Raw genomic sequence first — 17640 nt, forward strand, 5'->3', positions numbered from 1 at the left:
CACATGATGCAGTCACCACTTTCAGTGCTTCCAGCAAATGGGTACTGTGACTTGATGCTCTTTGGAGGAAAATGCATGGCCATTTAGGCTACCTTCTTAACACCCTAAAGGAATAAAAGACTTTTTTCAGTACTTATCTACCATCAAGTAGAGCATTAGGATAGGGGAGTCGGGTATGGTAGGAAGGGAAAATGCTGAAACGGGAGAAGAGAGAAAAAGGTCAGGTATGGGAGAGTCACCCAAACTCTCTCCTAAGCAGAAAGTTAGTAAAATTATGATGGTACAAGGCAAAGTATCTGAATTTCATCCCACAGAATCCAGAACTCCAAGGAAAAAGGTGTCAGATTCAGCAGGAAGCACAACAGACCTTGGGAATGACTTCAGAGACAGAGCAGAGTTTACAACTGAAACAAGAATCTTACACAAGAGACATTAACTCCAGGGACAGAAAAAAGGCAGAAAAAACAGTCTATGGAAAAACCACCTCCATACAACTGGAAAACATCAACAAAAATACCACATGCATCAAGCAAAGAAAACAGAAGAGCGAGCGTTCAGTGCCAATGGTGACAGACAGATCAAGGCAGACGAAACAAGAAGCACGTCTCAGATTTAGCCACCAACAAGTCACCCGTGACCTTATAGCAGTTCAATGAACTCAAACATCAGAAAGAAGATTGGAGGAGATCACTGAAAGCGTGGGTGGACAGAAAGTCAAGACAATATAAAAATATACAATTAATTATTTTTGAAAGAACTGAGGACAGGATGTAGGACTGCAGTTTAGGGCAATTTACGTAGTGAAGTACACATTTCTAATTAAATTTCTGAAGTGTGCGTTTACTTTGAATGAAGAGAAGCTGAAGAAAAGCAGTTTAAATGAAAAGGAGGTAGAACTTAAAGGGGGGGGGCAGGTAGGAACAGAAGCAAGCGTAAGCAATTAAGTCAATTGGAAAGGACAGTGACAGCAGCAGAAAGTAGGGAGGAGACTTCTAAATCTTTAAGAGAAGAAAAGGATTGCAGTAAAGAGTCACTGCTATTTCCAAGCTGGTTTATTCAACCCACAGCTAAGATAGTTCTTCACCATCAGCCTACTCAGGCATTTTAAGGAAGCACTGAATTTTCAAAACACATTGCATTAAATTCCTAAAGACAACACTTCTATATACTTATAATCCACTTTTATCTTTTTATCCCTACCATCTGAAAACACTTACAGTTGCTAAGAACTCCTGCTACCAGGAGAAAAGAAGGAAAAACAAAAATACCAACAGGCTTCGTACAGCCTCCTCCATACCAGGAAGTCAATGCAAAGAGGGAATGATTTGCTACTAGCACTTCGTCTTCACCTGAAAGAGTTTATTTTTAGGATTGAGTGGCAAGCTGTAACTCCATAGGAGAGGTATAAGAGAAAAATAGAAAACTGTGACTTATTTTCTGATGCTATGTTTAGACCTCAAATAATTGTTAAAAAGTAAGAAAGAAAAAAGTTTAAAATAAAACTTTATCACCAGCTTAATTGCTCATTTGTTGTGCCAACCTTTCCTCTTAGATTTTCAACCTTGTATGAATTAAAAGCTCCCTGGTACGTAGGCTATCTTTAAAACAGTCTAAAACAACACATCTGCAGTACCTTGCAACATTCAGTCAGCGTTAGGACAACGCTACTGTCCTTATTCTGCTCCAAGTGAATTTGGTTTCTCACTCACGTGTTAAAAGCAAACCAATATGTTATGCAGATGTTGTATGTGAACTGCTTGCACTCTTCATCAGTAGAACTGAGAAAGAACATGGCCCTGGTATGGTAGTTGCCTAACTGCCATCATTCTTAAGGGAGCAAACTCAATTACATTTATTCACTTGTAGCTCAAGAACTTTTTTCACTTTTGCATTTATTCCCAGTTACTGTTACAAACTCTGACATACACTCACACACCCCCTGCTGCCTTGTCACATTAACCCCTAGGCTAAAGAAAAGCGGATCCTGCCTAGACACAAGGATTTCATGCTAAGGCTTTTGGATTCCTTTTTTTTTTTTTTCATCCTGTCCTCATCAATTAGTTCAAACAACCAGATGCAAATCAGCCCCAAAGCACTTTTAAAATCCAAGCTAAAATCAAAATACTTACTTTCTTATCGTATTTAATCCCAAGCTATGTACATGAAACTTCTAAATGAAGTTAATAGGTGCAGCCAGTCAGATCATAAAGGTGAAAGGAAAACAGCTCATCTAGATTGCAGCTGTTTCTTGGCATTAGCTTTATACTCGTAAATGATCTGGGCTTTAACACCCTCCTCAATGGTTTCACATTATGCATCCCAGCTGTCACAAAGCCACAGATCATTTTTGAACAATGCTGATTGCTACAACAAATCAGGACTCCTATTAGGTTAGCAAACCTATTTGGGAGGCTCTCTATTTGTAGAGTAGGCCTACCCATTAAACTGATTTTGTACAGGTTAAAGAAATTAACTTATGACAACATTGTTACTTCACTCATAAGATTTTCCTGACAGGGTTCCATCTTCTTGTTCTGTGGGGGCAGTACCTAGCACAGTGTGTTCCTGTACACTATAAATACTATTAGCAGGAGCAATTACCTAACATACAACACCAATATATCCTTAAGAGGCTTCTACCCCAGCACACCTCACCCACCAAGATCACTGTTATGACATGATGGAAAATTCAGTTCCAGACTACTACTATGTCCTTATTTCCCTCTGCACCACTGTTCAAGCCTTTATTACTACAAACACCTGTACTACTCCTTTGCTGAAATCCTCTTCTCGACCTGGCCCAGCACCTTCTATTCCTTAAAATCATGCTTCTTTCAAGCAGGCTGCCTCGGCTGCTATGATCTCCACAATCAGTCTATCTCAACCTCTCATTGGCGTTACTGAGTTTACACATAAACTGCCCTCATTAGATAGCAAACTACTGTCATGCTAATAAAATGGTCTGAGGAATGATGCACACCGGAGGCCTGATCTTTAGAAGTTTGTAATGAATGGTTTAAATTAATGGTAACTGCAGGCACTCAGGTTCAGAAGAGGATATGGTGTTACATTATTATTCTCACAGGGCGTTTGTCTCATCGCCAGATCTCCTAAGTCTCAAATCATTGCCTTAACTGCAGGATCAGCTTGCTGCCTCCTGTCAGAGCCTAAACTTTGCCTCCAAGATGTCTGCTAATTACATCTTATCCAGGAGACGGGAACACCTCCCGCTTTTGTGTGAAGGAACACCACACATTTTGCAGCATACAGACAACGTGGCCATTAAAATACAATCATTTTTCGGGCTGATGAAGAAATCTCTTGTGGGATGAGAAGGTTGTTGGGGACAGCAAATCAAATGTGTCCCGCTGATCAGTCCTCATGGGACAGCATGTAACAATACGCCACACCACGACTGCTGTGGCAGATGAGGGGCAGGTGGAGAAGTAATGCTGGCAAAAGCAAGTGTCCCCAGGAAGCAAGTGTCCCCCAAAAGCAGGTCTCCTTGGGTAGCCTCTTTCTGCCTCAAGGAACCTCTGTGAAGCCCGAGGCCTCCATAAAGGTTGGGCGTGGTGCTTGGGGACACGGTTTAGTGGGGGATGTTGGCGGTAGGGTGATGGTTGGACCAGATATTGGAGGTCTCCCAACTTTAATGATTTTATGAGGCCCCTCGGCCTGTGAGGGGCAGCTAAGAAAAAACATCGGGGGGCAGGAGAGGGAAGCACCCCCTCAGCTGACACGAGCTCCCCCCCCCGCGCCGCCTGCCGCGCCCTGAGGTGAGGTGGGGGGGGGGTGAGGGGGGGGCCGGGGCGCGCCCTCCTCCATTTTGGGCCCAGACACCAACTTACCCGCCGGAGGCCTCGGCGCGCTCCTATTGGCCCACTCCGCATCACGTGGGCGGGGGGGGGGGTGGAACCCCCCCTTGCCCGCGAGGAGGCCCTGGGGGGGGAGGGGGGGGGGGGGGCGAGCGAGCGAGCGAGCGAGCGAGCACGGGGCGCGCGCACGCGCCGGCGGCAGGAGGAGGAGGAGGAGGAGGAGGAGGAGGAGGGAGGGGGCAGGAGGGGGCAGGAGGGGGGCGGTACCGGGAGGGGGGGGTGGTGCCGGGGCCGCCCCGCCCCGCAGGAAACGGAGCCGCCCGGCCCCGCTCGGCGCCAGGGCGGGGAGCGGAGCCCGGTAGCAGAGCGTCGTCGTCCCTCGTTCCTTCAGCGGGAGCAGCCTCACCCCCCCCCCCCCCCCCCCGCCGCCCGGGACACTTGTTGCTGCCGCCATGGCCCCCCGCACCGCCGCCGGCCCCTAGGCGGGGAGCGCGCAGCCCCTCAGGGGGTCTCTCGGCCGTTTCCTTCCCCTCAGCGGGCCCCGTGAGGGGGGTGTGTGAGGGGGGGGAGCCGCGATGTCCTTCTTTAACTTTCGCAAGATCTTCAAGCTGGGCGGCGAGAAGAAGAAGAAGCAGTACGAGCACGTCAAGAGGGACCTGAACCCCGAGGAGCTGTGGGAGATCATCGGCGAGCTGGGCGACGGCGCCTTCGGCAAGGTGTTCAAGGTACGGCCGCCATCCCGCCGGGGCTCCCTGAGGCGGCACCGGCACGGTCCCGGGTGCCGGCACGGCCCCGAGACGCCTCCAAGCCCGCCTAAAGATAGCAAAGCCCCATGAGGTCACCGCCGCCTCCCGCTCCGCCCTGCCCGGTGCTGGCTCCTTCGCCTCGCCTCGGCTCTGGTCGCTGGGCACGTGTGGAGCGTGGCCCGGCGGAGGGGTTTGAGCCGGGTGTCAAGTTTGTGCTGCTTTATTTTTGGAGTTTTTCTGCAGAAGGAAGCCTGAGGAAGTCAAGCTGACCGGTGGCGTGCCTCGCACGGTGCTCCCAGGGTTGGCTTTCATGGGCCTGCTGTCGTGGTCCTTGTGGAGTATAACCTGAAACTCGTGTCACCCCGGCCGTTTTACGTGGCAGGATGTCTGCGTGTTCTCACAACTTTTCTCGGTTTGATCTTTTTATCTTTTAAGTATACGAGCACAAGTGGCGTTTCCAAGGGTTATTATCTGCAATTTCTCAGGCGAGATAGTCTCATAAAATAGATATGCTGCTAGCGTTTGACAAGACTGGCTTTCAGACAAATCTTCAGCTGTTTTTTCCCTCTGAAAATTCATCAATGCTCTATGTCTGGTTTAGGGATAGTTTGGAACAAATGTCATGGAGGACGAGCATGACAGAATCAGGGAACTGACGTGAATTGGATCCCTGGAGCAGGTTTGGGGACTAGGAATAATAGCATGAGAAACAATCGCATTTGCAATGTTTCTAAAAGCTAACCTGGTCAAAAAACGTTCATTTTTAGACCTAAAGTCTCATTTGAGACTTTATGAAATCGGGGTACTGATCTTGCACTCATGAAACCTGTGCTATTTTCAGTATAAACTATTTTAGACTTTATTGTGTTGTGGTGCTACCTGCTTGTAAATTTTAGCAAAAGTGTGTTGCCACAGTTAAGCCAGATTGCTGGGTGTTTTTCCCCCTAGGAAGTGGTGTACATTTGTGTGTTAAGAGCACCTAGTTTATTTTGATGTTGTACATAGGCTAGATGGTGGTCCTCATATCAGTATGGAAGATCATAGCTCGTTTTGATTAAAACGACTGGGGAATATGGCTGAAGTTGCCGTCTTGTAAAGCTTGGTGACTTTAAAAGCATCGTGTTGTCTCTAAGAGCATTTGCAGAGAATTGGGGTTATTTCTTTGAACTTGGTAGTGGAGTTTTGTTTCCCTTTCTGTGACTGTGATGCCCTGTCCCAGCAAGATGACTGGGGGAGCCTTAAAGAAACAATACTGATATGTTCCCCTCTCCCCCCCCCCCCCCCCCATCTGCAAACCTCTTCTCAATTCATATTTATCTATTAAGCAGGTGTGTCTGAGCCCCAGTCTGCAGAGGAAGGTGTCTGAGCAAGAGAACCGATAAATTTTGCTTATCAGTGCAATTTGTCTACAACAAGAGAGTTTTCAAGTTACATAGGAGATTTTTATCTGATTGTGAAAGGGCAAAGTGTAAACACTTTATCTTGAAGTTTTTGAAATTAAGCCCTCTTGAAATTGTGGTAGTCAGAATTACACATGCAGTTACGCAGATAAAATTGATGAATGTAGCACAGGTACCAGTACTCCTGGGGGAAAAAAAAAAATCTATTTAGAAAATGAGTCCTGCTGCATGTATCCAGCAGCATTCATTTTGTTTCCATCTAGTTTGAGGAAAAAGGATTGCACTCAGATACTAACTGTGCTTGTTTTCCTGCATCTGAGCATGCTTGGCAAGGAAGTGTTTCGAAAGCATGGGTGTGTTATATTGTTCTTTCTTGGATATACACCTCAATTGAGCAACTGCAATAATAACCCCTTTAATACCTTCTCAAATTTTGGAATCAAAACTGTTAACCAGAACAGAACTGTCAGCTTCTGGAGACTGTTAGTTTTTCTTTTCTAAACAAAAGATAACCCTAATGTCAGTTACATTTGACAAAAAGAAGTCCCTTTGCTTAACGTTAATAAACAAAACATTAATTAAAACTTAATGAACATGCTTCAGGAGTTTGATCATCTACATTCTGAATTCCTGTATATCAGATATGAGTTCTACCAAAAAAGTGGTTAGACCATTTTTAGCTGAAGCTGATGTCACAACACCGTTCTGCAGTTATTCCTGAAGTGGAAAATTAGTGGAAACCCCTGGTCTGTCAGTAGATACAGAGAGTTGTACTATATTTTAACTCTATAAACTGGATTTGCAAAGGTTAAAACATCTTTGTAATTAAGATCCTCGGAGTCACTGTATGAATGTCCTTGTTCTTGGAGCCTTGGCAGATGCAGGATAAAATAAATGGCCAGATAAATAAGGCTTTGTACACTTCTGGATTTTTAATAAAAACATAGCTTACATCCTATGATTTTCCCTAGAAAAGTATTTGGCTAAGCTGTAAACTCATCTTTTGGACAAGAGTATCAAATATTTAAACAGAAACTCAAAAGCAACTTTTAAATGATTCTGGCAGTATCATGAAGCCTAGCTGATTATATTTTTTACATTAAAAATGCTGCAGCTAGTGATAGGTAAGCCATAACGGTATAGAAAGCTTGTGAATCATTTCCCTTCTTCCCAATCAAGTACAAGGATCTTGCTTATTTTTTATAACTTATTTAGCTAAATTACAAGAAGAGCTTATTTCCTCTGGCACTGTTTGTTGTCATGTTCTAAAGTTTGCTTGGCCCTGACAGTTGATGCATTTGTGTTCACTAACTACTAAATGATGTTCAGGAATAGTGGTCCTTAAAACTTGGAAGTGTTTCAGCTGTTGTTGCCAGCCCCTCTTGTGATCAGAGGGGCTGTGTAACTGCAGGCTGCCCATGGCAGAGGTTGACGGTTGTATAGGGCTTCTCCTTCTGCCCTTCTCAGCCTTTTCAGAGAGGCCACTTTTAGGCTGTTTTCCTTTCTGTTTTTGCTCTTGGTTAATGAATAATGGGGTAGTTTTTCATCCTTTTCAATTTCTAGGCTATTGCGGTTCTTCACTGTCAGGTGATGGCCCTTGGAAAGAGAATGGTGAGGTTGCTGGTCATGGACCTTTTTCCAGTCTTTTTTAATTGCCATTCTTGGATTTCCAAGAATTCCTCGTTGGGCTGCCAGGGTTCAGAAAGGCACTGAAGAAGCAGGGATTTCTACCAGGAGTTAGGTAGCTCTCCAACTACTTTTCCTTTTTTTTTTTTTTTTTTTTTTTAAGGATTAAAACATCTGATTTGATCAAGTTTCCTGAAAAAAATTAGGCTTCTTGTGTTAAAGTTAATTGTAAACAGTTTGCGTCAGAACTTAGTTCCGTTCTTATATGATGTTCCATTACTGTGTGTTACGTTACCCTGTTTGTATCAAGTGCCAGTTCAGTGCCTATAGTGCAGATCCCTTTAAAATCAATGAGTGTAAGTAATTGTTAAAGTATAGTCATTTTAAGTAACCCTGTGAAGTCTTTCATCAGCTTTAAGCTGCTTTCTAAATTGACAGAAGTTACTGTTCAGATAGTGTGAAAACGGACCTTTAAAAATGCCTAATGTGTTCTGGGGCTTTCTTGCTAAAGCTCCTGACTGAGCCTCTTTATCATACAGATGCACAGCTAATTAAAATGCAGATACTTTCTGAGTGAACATGTGAAGGAAAATAAAATGCTGGGACTTTATTTCAGTAAAATTTGCCAGCCTTTTTTTTTTTTTTGGTATTATGAATACTGTACTCTAATCTAACATAAGAACCCTTATATTGCAGAAAGACGCTTCTGTAGTGTTTTGTTGGTGTGATCTCTGAGCCCTTCGCTGGAGGATACTCCTCCAAGAAATTTGTGGTCTTTAGTGCATCGTTATGATAATTATAGGTACCGTCTGTACAAATACACTAATTTTAGGTCTTCCATGGGAACACATTCTATACCGGCAGAATATGCATGGCAGGATACTGTGTAAGATAACAGGGTACCTGTGTATGGTATGTAGGGAAAATATTGTGTATATATACACAGTGTGATAGGAATTCTCCCGTTTTCTTGAGAGAGCCCTTTGTACTTATCTGATTTTTGAATTGTATTCATGCTTCTTCGTTTGAATTGGCCTATTCTGCCCATTTATAGTATCCCATTTATTACCCTGAATATTAGATGCTGGAAGCATTGTACGTGTGAGATTCCTATAGCAATTTGGAAAGTCAAATATTTGTATTTCATCTGAAGTTACCAAGACAAGTCTTCCAACTGTCAGCAATTAACCACTGTATGGTTAAAAGGCCAGCTCTGCTTCCTCTTTAGTCATGAACAGAAATGTTTTGGAAGCTGGTAGCTATAATCAGGGTGAACAGCATAACCAAATGAATTTTCTTCTGAAAATTTACAACTGCCTAAGTATTCCTCTATACTTTGTCTGCAAAACCAGCCAATACAAACTCAGCTCTGTCTAATGAAAGAGGACTTTTGATAATGTTATGTCCTTTAAATGAAATAAACCAGTGATGTAGCCTCATTTAAGTTAAGCTTTTGTTTCTGTATTTAAAACAAACTTGCCTCTACTGGAACTGTATGGCATTCAGAAGAGCTTGCTTTTGCCTTAATATCTTCTACAGCAGCCAGAAACACACAGTTCTTGAATTGCAATTTAATGTGACTGGGCCATTTTGGCTGCCTCATTTAACCAGCCTTAACTCCTTTTAATGCTTGGAAAAAAAAAAAAAAAAACCAACCTGACAAATGGTGGCTGCTTAGAAATACTTTTTGCCTAGTGCTGTATCATAACTTATTTTATAATATTTAAAAAATACTTGAAGTAGTCTGTCTTGAAAACAAAATCAGGGCAGAACGAGAAGAATTTATATTTCCTAGTCTCCGTGGCCTTACAGGCACATTTGTCTCAATCCTTGCTGCAGTCGGATATTGCAGCTTGAAGTTCTCTTTACGATACTAATGCATCATGCTGTTTGCTAGGATGGCTATCTTTCACTTCTGTGACTTACTACTGCAAGAGTAGATTTGACCAATTAATATCTAAGCTGAAGCACTCAGTTTTGTGTTTTTTTTTTTTTTATTTGCTGTTTCTTTTAATCTATCTAGTGTCATTAGCTCTACTAGCAGTTGATTGTTCAGAAGGATTTTAGAGCTGTTGGAACTCACAAGCCTTTCACATTAAAGATGCAGTCCATGCAGAAGTGCATTGCTTGAGTTCATCTGAAATCTTGTGCGTTATGTTTCCAGTCAAATACTGTGCTTCAGGAACCTGAAGTTTCATGCACGGCTGCAGTAAGGCTGGACATGGGAAGAATAAGCAGGCGAAGATATCCTAAATTAAACTTTAAAACATAAGAATGAATCTATTCACAACTTCCAGCAATCTTGATAAAAGTTGTTTGCTGTACTTAATTGTTCTAATCTATTTTCATTCATAACTGACTATATATGAGTGACCTCTTATTAAACTAGAGCAGTAAAATAGTTCAGTTGTCCTCAAGAGATCTGAATTAATAATATTCACTGAAATGCCATGTTGCTTTGTTTAGCCATAGAGGCATTAGTAGATAAAAGAGAGGGGAAGAGAACTGATTTACTCTCAAGAGAGTAATGTATAAGATGATGTTAGATTTTAAATATTCAATCCATGTAAAATAGAGCTAAAGCTTTTCTTAAAGCTTGTTGAGATCAGTCATTTCCGTAAGAGTAGCCTGGATGCTTCAGGGCTGCTTTATATGCTCTAGATGGAAAAAAAAGATGCGTGCCATCCACAGAAGACGAAAGATTTTAGTCTGGCAGATCAGCTTGGTGAGTTGCTCAAAGTTAACCTTTTCTTCCTTTTCCCTGCTGCTCTGTAGTGCTATCTTTTGTCACACAGCTGCAGTTCTAGCGCGTTGAAGATACCAGATAAGGAAAAAGCAGTATCACTGTTTAAACCCAAGAAGTTGTGGTAAGGCAAGAGCTTTACAGATCTCTTTACACCTATTGTCACTTTCGCTGGGTTTTCTGAGGAAATGGGTAGTGCAAGAAAGCTGTCTGTGGGTTGTAAAGCGAGAGGAATTTTCTTGTTTTAAGTGGATATTTGCAAGCAGTGACATCTCCTTTTCCTTCAGTTTGTGGCAAGGAAATACTCTGAAGAAGTAAGAAGTATGCCCATGTTAAGTGCCTCACTTTTTTGGATGTCTTAGTGACTTGGCTGAAAACCAGCATCACAATACTTAACTTATGACTAATGTATTGTCTGTCTGTTGCATTCGGAATTAAAGCTGCAGACAAGTTTGTGGAGGATAAATATAAATTGCTCATGAGCACTTCTTAGTGAGGCAGTCATCTTTTCCAAGGTGTGAGCACAGCTATATAAACTGTTTAAGACTCCAAGTAAATAGGAATTTATTTGATTTCTTTAAACTGTTTATAGAAGTTGCTATTTTTTCCATGTAACCTGATAGTTCGTATCTCTGAGCTAACTATTTCTGTGCTTGGTTTCTTGTCTGGAGAGTAAGACTGACTTTGGATTTTAGGCACAAGCAAAACGTGACTGTGTCATGTTTTCAAACACATTGCAGAATGAAGCTGCTTTTGTAAGCTGCTCTAACTTGGTGAAATAATTCCTCATGCCTAAGTCACATGTAGCCTAATAATTCTGATATAGGAGCTGAAAAAATGTGGTAATGTTTTTTTAACAGGTCTTGTAGACAAATTGGTTAAACCTTTTCAGCTAAATCTTTGGCAGAGAAATAGTCCTCCTGTAATCCAATCCCCCAGGCAGAATATGTGCTATTGTTGCAGAGCAGTAGTTCACAAGTTTCTTTTGGTGGTCACCCAAATTCTAGATCTGACCACCCCATAAACAATACCGAAGGAATAATTTATTGGGTTTGTATTTGTGATTGCTGTGGTTCCTACGTTGGGATTCTTATTCAGAAACAAAAGGAGAAAAAAATATCTAAATTATTTGAAAATCCTTCTGGAAGTAATATTTTTAAATGGCTGTTTTAAATTTTAAAATGGCACAAAATTGCCATAATTTTCCTTGTTTAGGGTCAGACTGTAGGTGATGAGAATACTTGTGAGATGCCAAAGTAGGTTCTTTCTCAATAGTTTACTTCTGCAGTTTTACTAATTTCTGATGTTGTCTGTGACCTGAAATGACAATTTTCCCCAGTGCAAACACAAAAGGATAGGAAACATAAGGAACCTCCCTTTTTCTGCCCCTTTGCCCCCACAACCTTCTAAAACTGAATCTTGAGAAGGACTTTTCCAGTAACTTGTCTGGAGCTCCTGAAGGAGATGTAAGTAGCAACATAAGAATGCAGCAATTCTGAAACACTCAATCATCAAATGATTTTTTTTTCTCTAGGCCTCTGATGTCTAGATTTAAGTCTTTTTACATTCTCTGAGAGCAGCACTGTTTCTTTTAGAGTAAACTCAAGGAACCAGCATAAGTAGGAGACTTTGATGTGACTACTATGCATTATAAACTTTCAGTTTGCCTTACCACTCTCTTTTAACACTGTCCAACATGGAAGTAGAAATATCCTGCCATTCACATCAGTATTCAAGTTGTGGAATGGTACCCATTGAGTGTATATTACAAACATCCTTTGGCACCTGTGGCTTAATGATTCCCAGATCTGTGTACAAAGTCCTGCCTTGTTGTATGCAGATGCCTATCATACATCTGAGATGTGTGCATGGTGTAAATACAAAATTTGCTTGGCTCTTTTGTATTACAGGTAAGCTTTAGAGCTGTTTACCAGTTTATCCTAATTACTACCAGTACTGAGTGCAGCTGTGAATGTGCCTTACATATTTCATGGACCATGACCCACGTTTTGAGAATCTTACAAGATTATAACCATCACACTCCTTAATGATAGATGCATTTCTGTAGCAGAGGCAGCACGTAATTAAATCTTCCGGTTTGTGATCTTAAGTGCATTCCTTGAGACCCTGGTGCCTGAAGTGTAATTTATGAATACTTTTTCAGTCTTTGCTTCTTTGTGTTCCCCCAATAGCCTTTAATTATATTCAGATTATAAGCTCGATCGCCAAAGTCATGTTGTCTCAACTCTTCTGCCTGTAGTCTTACTTTACAGTAACTACCAAATTAGTCAATTTCAAGACTTGTGCTGTCTCTTCATTAGATACTGTCCAGACTGTTCCACCTTTCGGTGTTCAGTGATGGGAAAGCCATGACATTTGCTGTTAGACAAACAACAAACCTGGGTGGAGTAGCCAGCAAAACCAAGGATGAATGAGGGTTTATAGTTCATCTCCAAACCTGTATAAAATACATATTGTATCTCCCTCTATCTAATTCACTTTTAATGACTTTATAATATAATTACTGTATGGACTGCTTAAGAGACTTCTTTAACTTTCAAATATGTTCTGTGGAAACACTTCTTCCTATTCAGAAATGGAGGGGTCTTTTTATAGATGAAGATCTAGTACTTGCTGAATGTTTGAACGATGATGGGTACTAAAAATTAACTAAGTAATGTTGGATAAAATCTAGCAGGCTACCTCAGATTGCTCCTCAGTGTTATTTGTACTTCAACTGAAAATCAGGGCATTACAGTACATGATAACATTCCATTAACGTTTCTAATTTTCTGTTGAATATGCTTTATGCTCATACATGCAAAACAAGTAAAATACATGCAGCAGAAAACTTACCTAAAGAAAAAACAATCATAGTAAATAGTAATGGAAGATTCTTTGTATACTTAATTAATCTACTTGGATAAACTATCATATTTGGTTTCAAGAGGACATACTTTTTTTCTTAAAGCACTTTGAAATGTCCATAAAAGCAAGCTACAATCTTAAAGTCACAGCATATAGATTTTTCTTGTTCTTTTTCACTCTTCTGGATGAAGAGTGACTCTCAGTGTTCTGTGGGATTGCATATGTTTAGATAGAGAGGGCAATTTAAAACAGCTAAGCATGAACGGTGATTTAGAATCTAGGAGAAAGACATGAGCATTTTTCCCCTTTATAATACCTATGTTTATATTTCTGAGCCATTTTCTGTTTAGTTTAATTACCTGTAGCCAAGAGCAATAAATTGCTCAAGAATAGGTTAATGCTGGAATCAAGTTTAACCCAAAATCTGGCTTTAGGAAGTGTTTCTAACTGCAGTATGTTCTCCTATGATGTGATTTTAAATTTTTATTGACTTTCTATGGAGAAGAAAGTGAAGGAGTGAAAAAGTAGGATTGTTCCATGAGAGCTAAATCAATTGATTGAGTAGCATTTAAACTTGGCTCAATCTCTCCGTATTACAGAGGGCTAAGTGACTGCTACCTTCAAGAGGCAGTCTTAAATTTGTCTGTTGGTTGCTGTTTTCCAAATCTTAATATGTGAAACTGAAGGAAGTGATAAAAAATAAAGGGAGGACAGTATTTTTTAAATAATTTTCCTAAAGTTTCTTTAACGCAGTAATTCCAAATAAGTGGGTAAGCTGAGAGTGGAATTGTGTAGTCTACGGTGATTTCAGGGGAGCCATTATCCAAGAACCTAAGTTGTGCCTACACCAGAATTGTTTTACCTGGTATGAAAGCAATGGTGAATCCCTGTGCTAAGGCAGAATCATTCCTGAATCCATCCAGCTTGATAATGAGTTAGAAAACATTGTCCCCTTTTAGTTTTTGATATTGAATAGGGCAGGATTTTACATCTGGGATTTGATTGCTTAAGGAGGACTTTGGGGAAGTGGGTCTTGTCTCTAGAAATACTTAGTCATAACTGACTGAGAAAACCCTGTTCCGAGGGAAGCTGTGCTGGAATTAATTCTTACTGTATCTTGTAGGACTTAGCCCTCTGGACGCAGATTTATGGTAGCAATCCAAAATTTTTCCTCTAACAGTCATCTGGATTTCACAGTATAGAAGATGACTTTTCACTTGTAGTTCTAAGCAGTACTTTACAAGCTAAAGAGTTAATGCTTTGTAATTAGGAGGTAAAACTTTAATTGAGAAATCTCAGTTGAGAGCTTCAGCAAGAATTAGCATGTTGCAGCAAACTCATCTTCAGAACCTTTGTGTCAGTCAGGTTGCATTCGATTCAGTATGCTGCCTTGTTAATTTTGGAAAGCTCAGTCATGTTCCTGCCACACCTTTAAGCTTTTTTCCCTGTCTGAATTGACGAGGCCCAACCTTTTTATTCTGTATTTGTAAGACCAACTGTTTGATCCTTTAAAGGTTTTTAACTGTCTTTCTCTCTACCTTTTCTATCTCACTTGAGTGACCGTCATGGCTGCTGGGGATCTTTCAGTTCACCATTCAGGTGAACTGTCCTGCTGCTCAGTGCTGGGCAGTCCTGGGTCAGATCCAGAGCTCTGCACAACTGCATCACCCTGTGCAAGTTTGGAACTTCAGATCAGCTCTGGGAAATGTGGTCAGAAGGGTTTGAAAAGGCATTAACCCTAAAACAAACTCAAATGGGTACCCATAGAGAAATGGGTACTCCTAAGTGTTCGGCCAAGCTTGTTTTTTACTCTTTCACCTTCTGAATAGCTTTTACTACTAGTGGAAATGCACTAACTGGGTTTATAAATAACCTGAAAGAGGAAAGCAGTCTGCTGCTAATTTTCATCTCTTCCAGGTGGGGAGTGTGAAAGCTGAAGGATCATCACATAAACAAGAGCTCTGTCAAGTGTTTCCTATGGACAAGGATAGCTGAGTTACCTGAAAGTGCCTCCTTTGGAATAGCAAGAGCTTTAAGCTCACTCTTAGTAGCAGACTTAGATGTTCTGGTCAGCTTAATGACCCTAGGAGTTGTTTGTTTAAATTAACACGTTAGGCTTCAAACAAACAATAGTATTTAAAAGTGAAATATAAAAATGAGCTAGTGTACAGGCTGATTAACTCTCCTACTTCAGGGACGTGAGTTTTGATGCTGTCGTAAATTCTTAGTCTTCAGTTGTCCAGCATGGGAACGTTTACCTTTGAGCTGGTGCAATACAAAGAAAACCTGTTTTAGTCTTAATCAATACTGTACCATGAACAGAGCCAATTTCTTTAAATGCTAGTACAGTTCAAATAATAAAAATGATAAATAATTCAAAGTGCTGCAGTTGAGCAAGAGAAAGGGTGGAGAGCTTAACTCAAAGCACTTCAGGGATCCTGGCACATAGAAAATGGATGTTTAATAGCTGACTTTAAAACTTTTTAGTGTCAAATTCAACTCAGTCTTAAGGCTCTTTTGAATCTTCGAAAAGCAGTGAAACAACATGAAACTGTGATACCAAGTGAAACAGTTGGTAACACGTTTTCTCAGATGATTTTCAATGGCACTAGTAAGTACAGAAGTGACTTCTGAAGTGTTTGGGTCTTCTGTGACTCCTTCCACAGCAGGTTACAACAGCACAAGTCAACTCAGCCACAGTGCTGGCCCAGTATTCCCATTCCCACCTGCTACTTGTGACAGCTTTGGTGCTCGCTGACCCTGTGATGATCTGGGCTAAGGGACTAAACGCATCCCGCGGTTGACTGTACAGAGTCAGGTCCTGTCCTCCAGCCAGCTCACAGGAGGGCCAGACAAGTGACAGTGCTGATGCAAGGTAGAAGGGACAGGACAGTGTTAGCATTGGATCAAAAGTTGTTGAAATTCACCATTTAAAAAAGAAACAATCTGAAAGGTAACATCAGAAGCCATGTGTCCCCCTGCTGTGCTGAATGTGAATGAAGTTTGCTTACGGAACTCAAGATGCTATTTTGGTGGCACTCGAATAGCCAGTTTGCAAGGAATACCAAATGTTTGTTCAGATGGTTTCCTCATCTCCTGAGATGTGATACTTGCAGCACAAAGATATAGCTAGAACACTGAATTCTATGTGAGAACCTTTCTGCCTTGCATGTCAGAAGACTTCCTGCTGTTTTCATGAGATGACAGGTAGCTTTAGCATCATTGTGTGAAAGACTCACAATAAGACTAAGGAGAAGTCACAGACTGTAAGCACTAAATGTATATCATCAGAATACATTTGGTAGAACTGACCCACAGATAACTTCTTCATATTACAAAGCTATAGAAAAGTTGAAAGAAACTGGCTTAACTCTATCAACTTTTTGTTGTTGTTTTGTTGCCTTTGCCATTGGTTTCTATTAAGTGACTTTAAAGATATATGCGTAAGGAGCAAAAACTTCCTTCTAGAATTCTAAAGTTCCTGTTTTCTAAAATACATTAACACCAAAAGAATTATGAATTTGTCCTTGTAACAGTCTTACGTAAGGAGGATGATATATAGCTTTTTAATGAAAACTGCCAAGAGCTACTCTACTTCCTTTTCCTTCAGAAATAGGGGAAGTTTCATCGCAACAGACAAGAGCCTGCGTGGAGCAATATAGCGAGTATATGCTTTGATAGTTTTGCAAGAGCTGTTGCCAATATGAATGCAGCATTGATGCAGTCGTTTCACTTCCCACTATGTTACAACTGTGACTTCATTTTTTTCATCAAATGTCGTTATGTAAAATATTAGATCTTAAGCTGCTTCTGTAGCTTATATTTTTCTCCTTAATTTTTGAAGTATTCTTTATTGCTCGTATTAGTAAGACAGAATGTAATGGGATGGTAATCCTTCATTTTTATTTGTTTAATCTTTCCCCTCTGGCCATTTAGCTGTGCTCGCTGGAAGTCTTGACTGTGGTTCACATTGCAGTGTCAGGCTATACAGTACCCTTTCCCAAACTGACCATTTTCAGTAAGGTGTATACACTTCAAATAACTATTAAGTAAATTCTGTTATATCCCATCATCTTCTACAGTAAATACGGAGAATAAACTCTTAGTAGAGACCCTCAAATGTTTTCTTTCTGCAATCTGAAACGTAGAGCATTTAATCATATTCTTTACTTTGACAGCAAGTTTTTTTTAACTTAATGACTGTACCACATTTCATTTCTATGACTATGTAGTTTCCCTAGTAACCTGTCAGAAGGTCTTTGTTGAAGGGTTCTTAAAGTCCAAAGAAATTGTCATTTGTTCTTTATTTATTATTTTGTTGACTTGTTCATTTCTAGTTGAGAAAAACATGTTTCTGTGTTCAAATCGGATGTGTTTTTGTGTTGTACATAAATAGCTGTACTGGCTTGGAAAACAGATCTTGCCATCTTACCTCTGATCTG

General features: G+C 40.8%; 2 protein-coding genes across 9 annotated transcripts in view; one reads left to right on the plus strand and one right to left on the minus strand.

The window, feature by feature from the left end:
• The window catches only part of STN1 (STN1 subunit of CST complex), a 40528-nt gene extending 36595 nt beyond the window's left edge, over nucleotides 1-3933 (minus strand). For all 6 annotated transcript variants that reach the window (XR_004751857.1, XM_035329658.1, XM_035329661.1 and 3 more), the window contains exon 1: nucleotides 3849-3933. The gene's annotated coding sequence lies outside the window, so the exon portion shown is untranslated. The remainder of the gene's footprint in view (nucleotides 1-3848) is intronic.
• Nucleotides 3934-4352: 419 nt separating this feature from the next.
• Nucleotides 4353-17640, plus strand: part of SLK (STE20 like kinase) — a 47512-nt gene continuing 34224 nt past the window's right edge. For 2 of the 3 annotated variants that reach the window (XM_035329420.1, XM_035329421.1), the window contains exon 1: nucleotides 4353-4540. In XM_035329420.1, coding sequence (XP_035185311.1) covers nucleotides 4391-4540 — 150 coding nt within the window. In that variant the 5' untranslated portion in view covers nucleotides 4353-4390. The remainder of the gene's footprint in view (nucleotides 4541-17640) is intronic. The other variant, XM_035329422.1, reaches the window with a different exon arrangement.

This window comes from Oxyura jamaicensis, chromosome 6 (genome assembly GCF_011077185.1).
Source record: "Oxyura jamaicensis isolate SHBP4307 breed ruddy duck chromosome 6, BPBGC_Ojam_1.0, whole genome shotgun sequence".
Taxonomy (NCBI): domain Eukaryota; kingdom Metazoa; phylum Chordata; class Aves; order Anseriformes; family Anatidae; genus Oxyura; species Oxyura jamaicensis.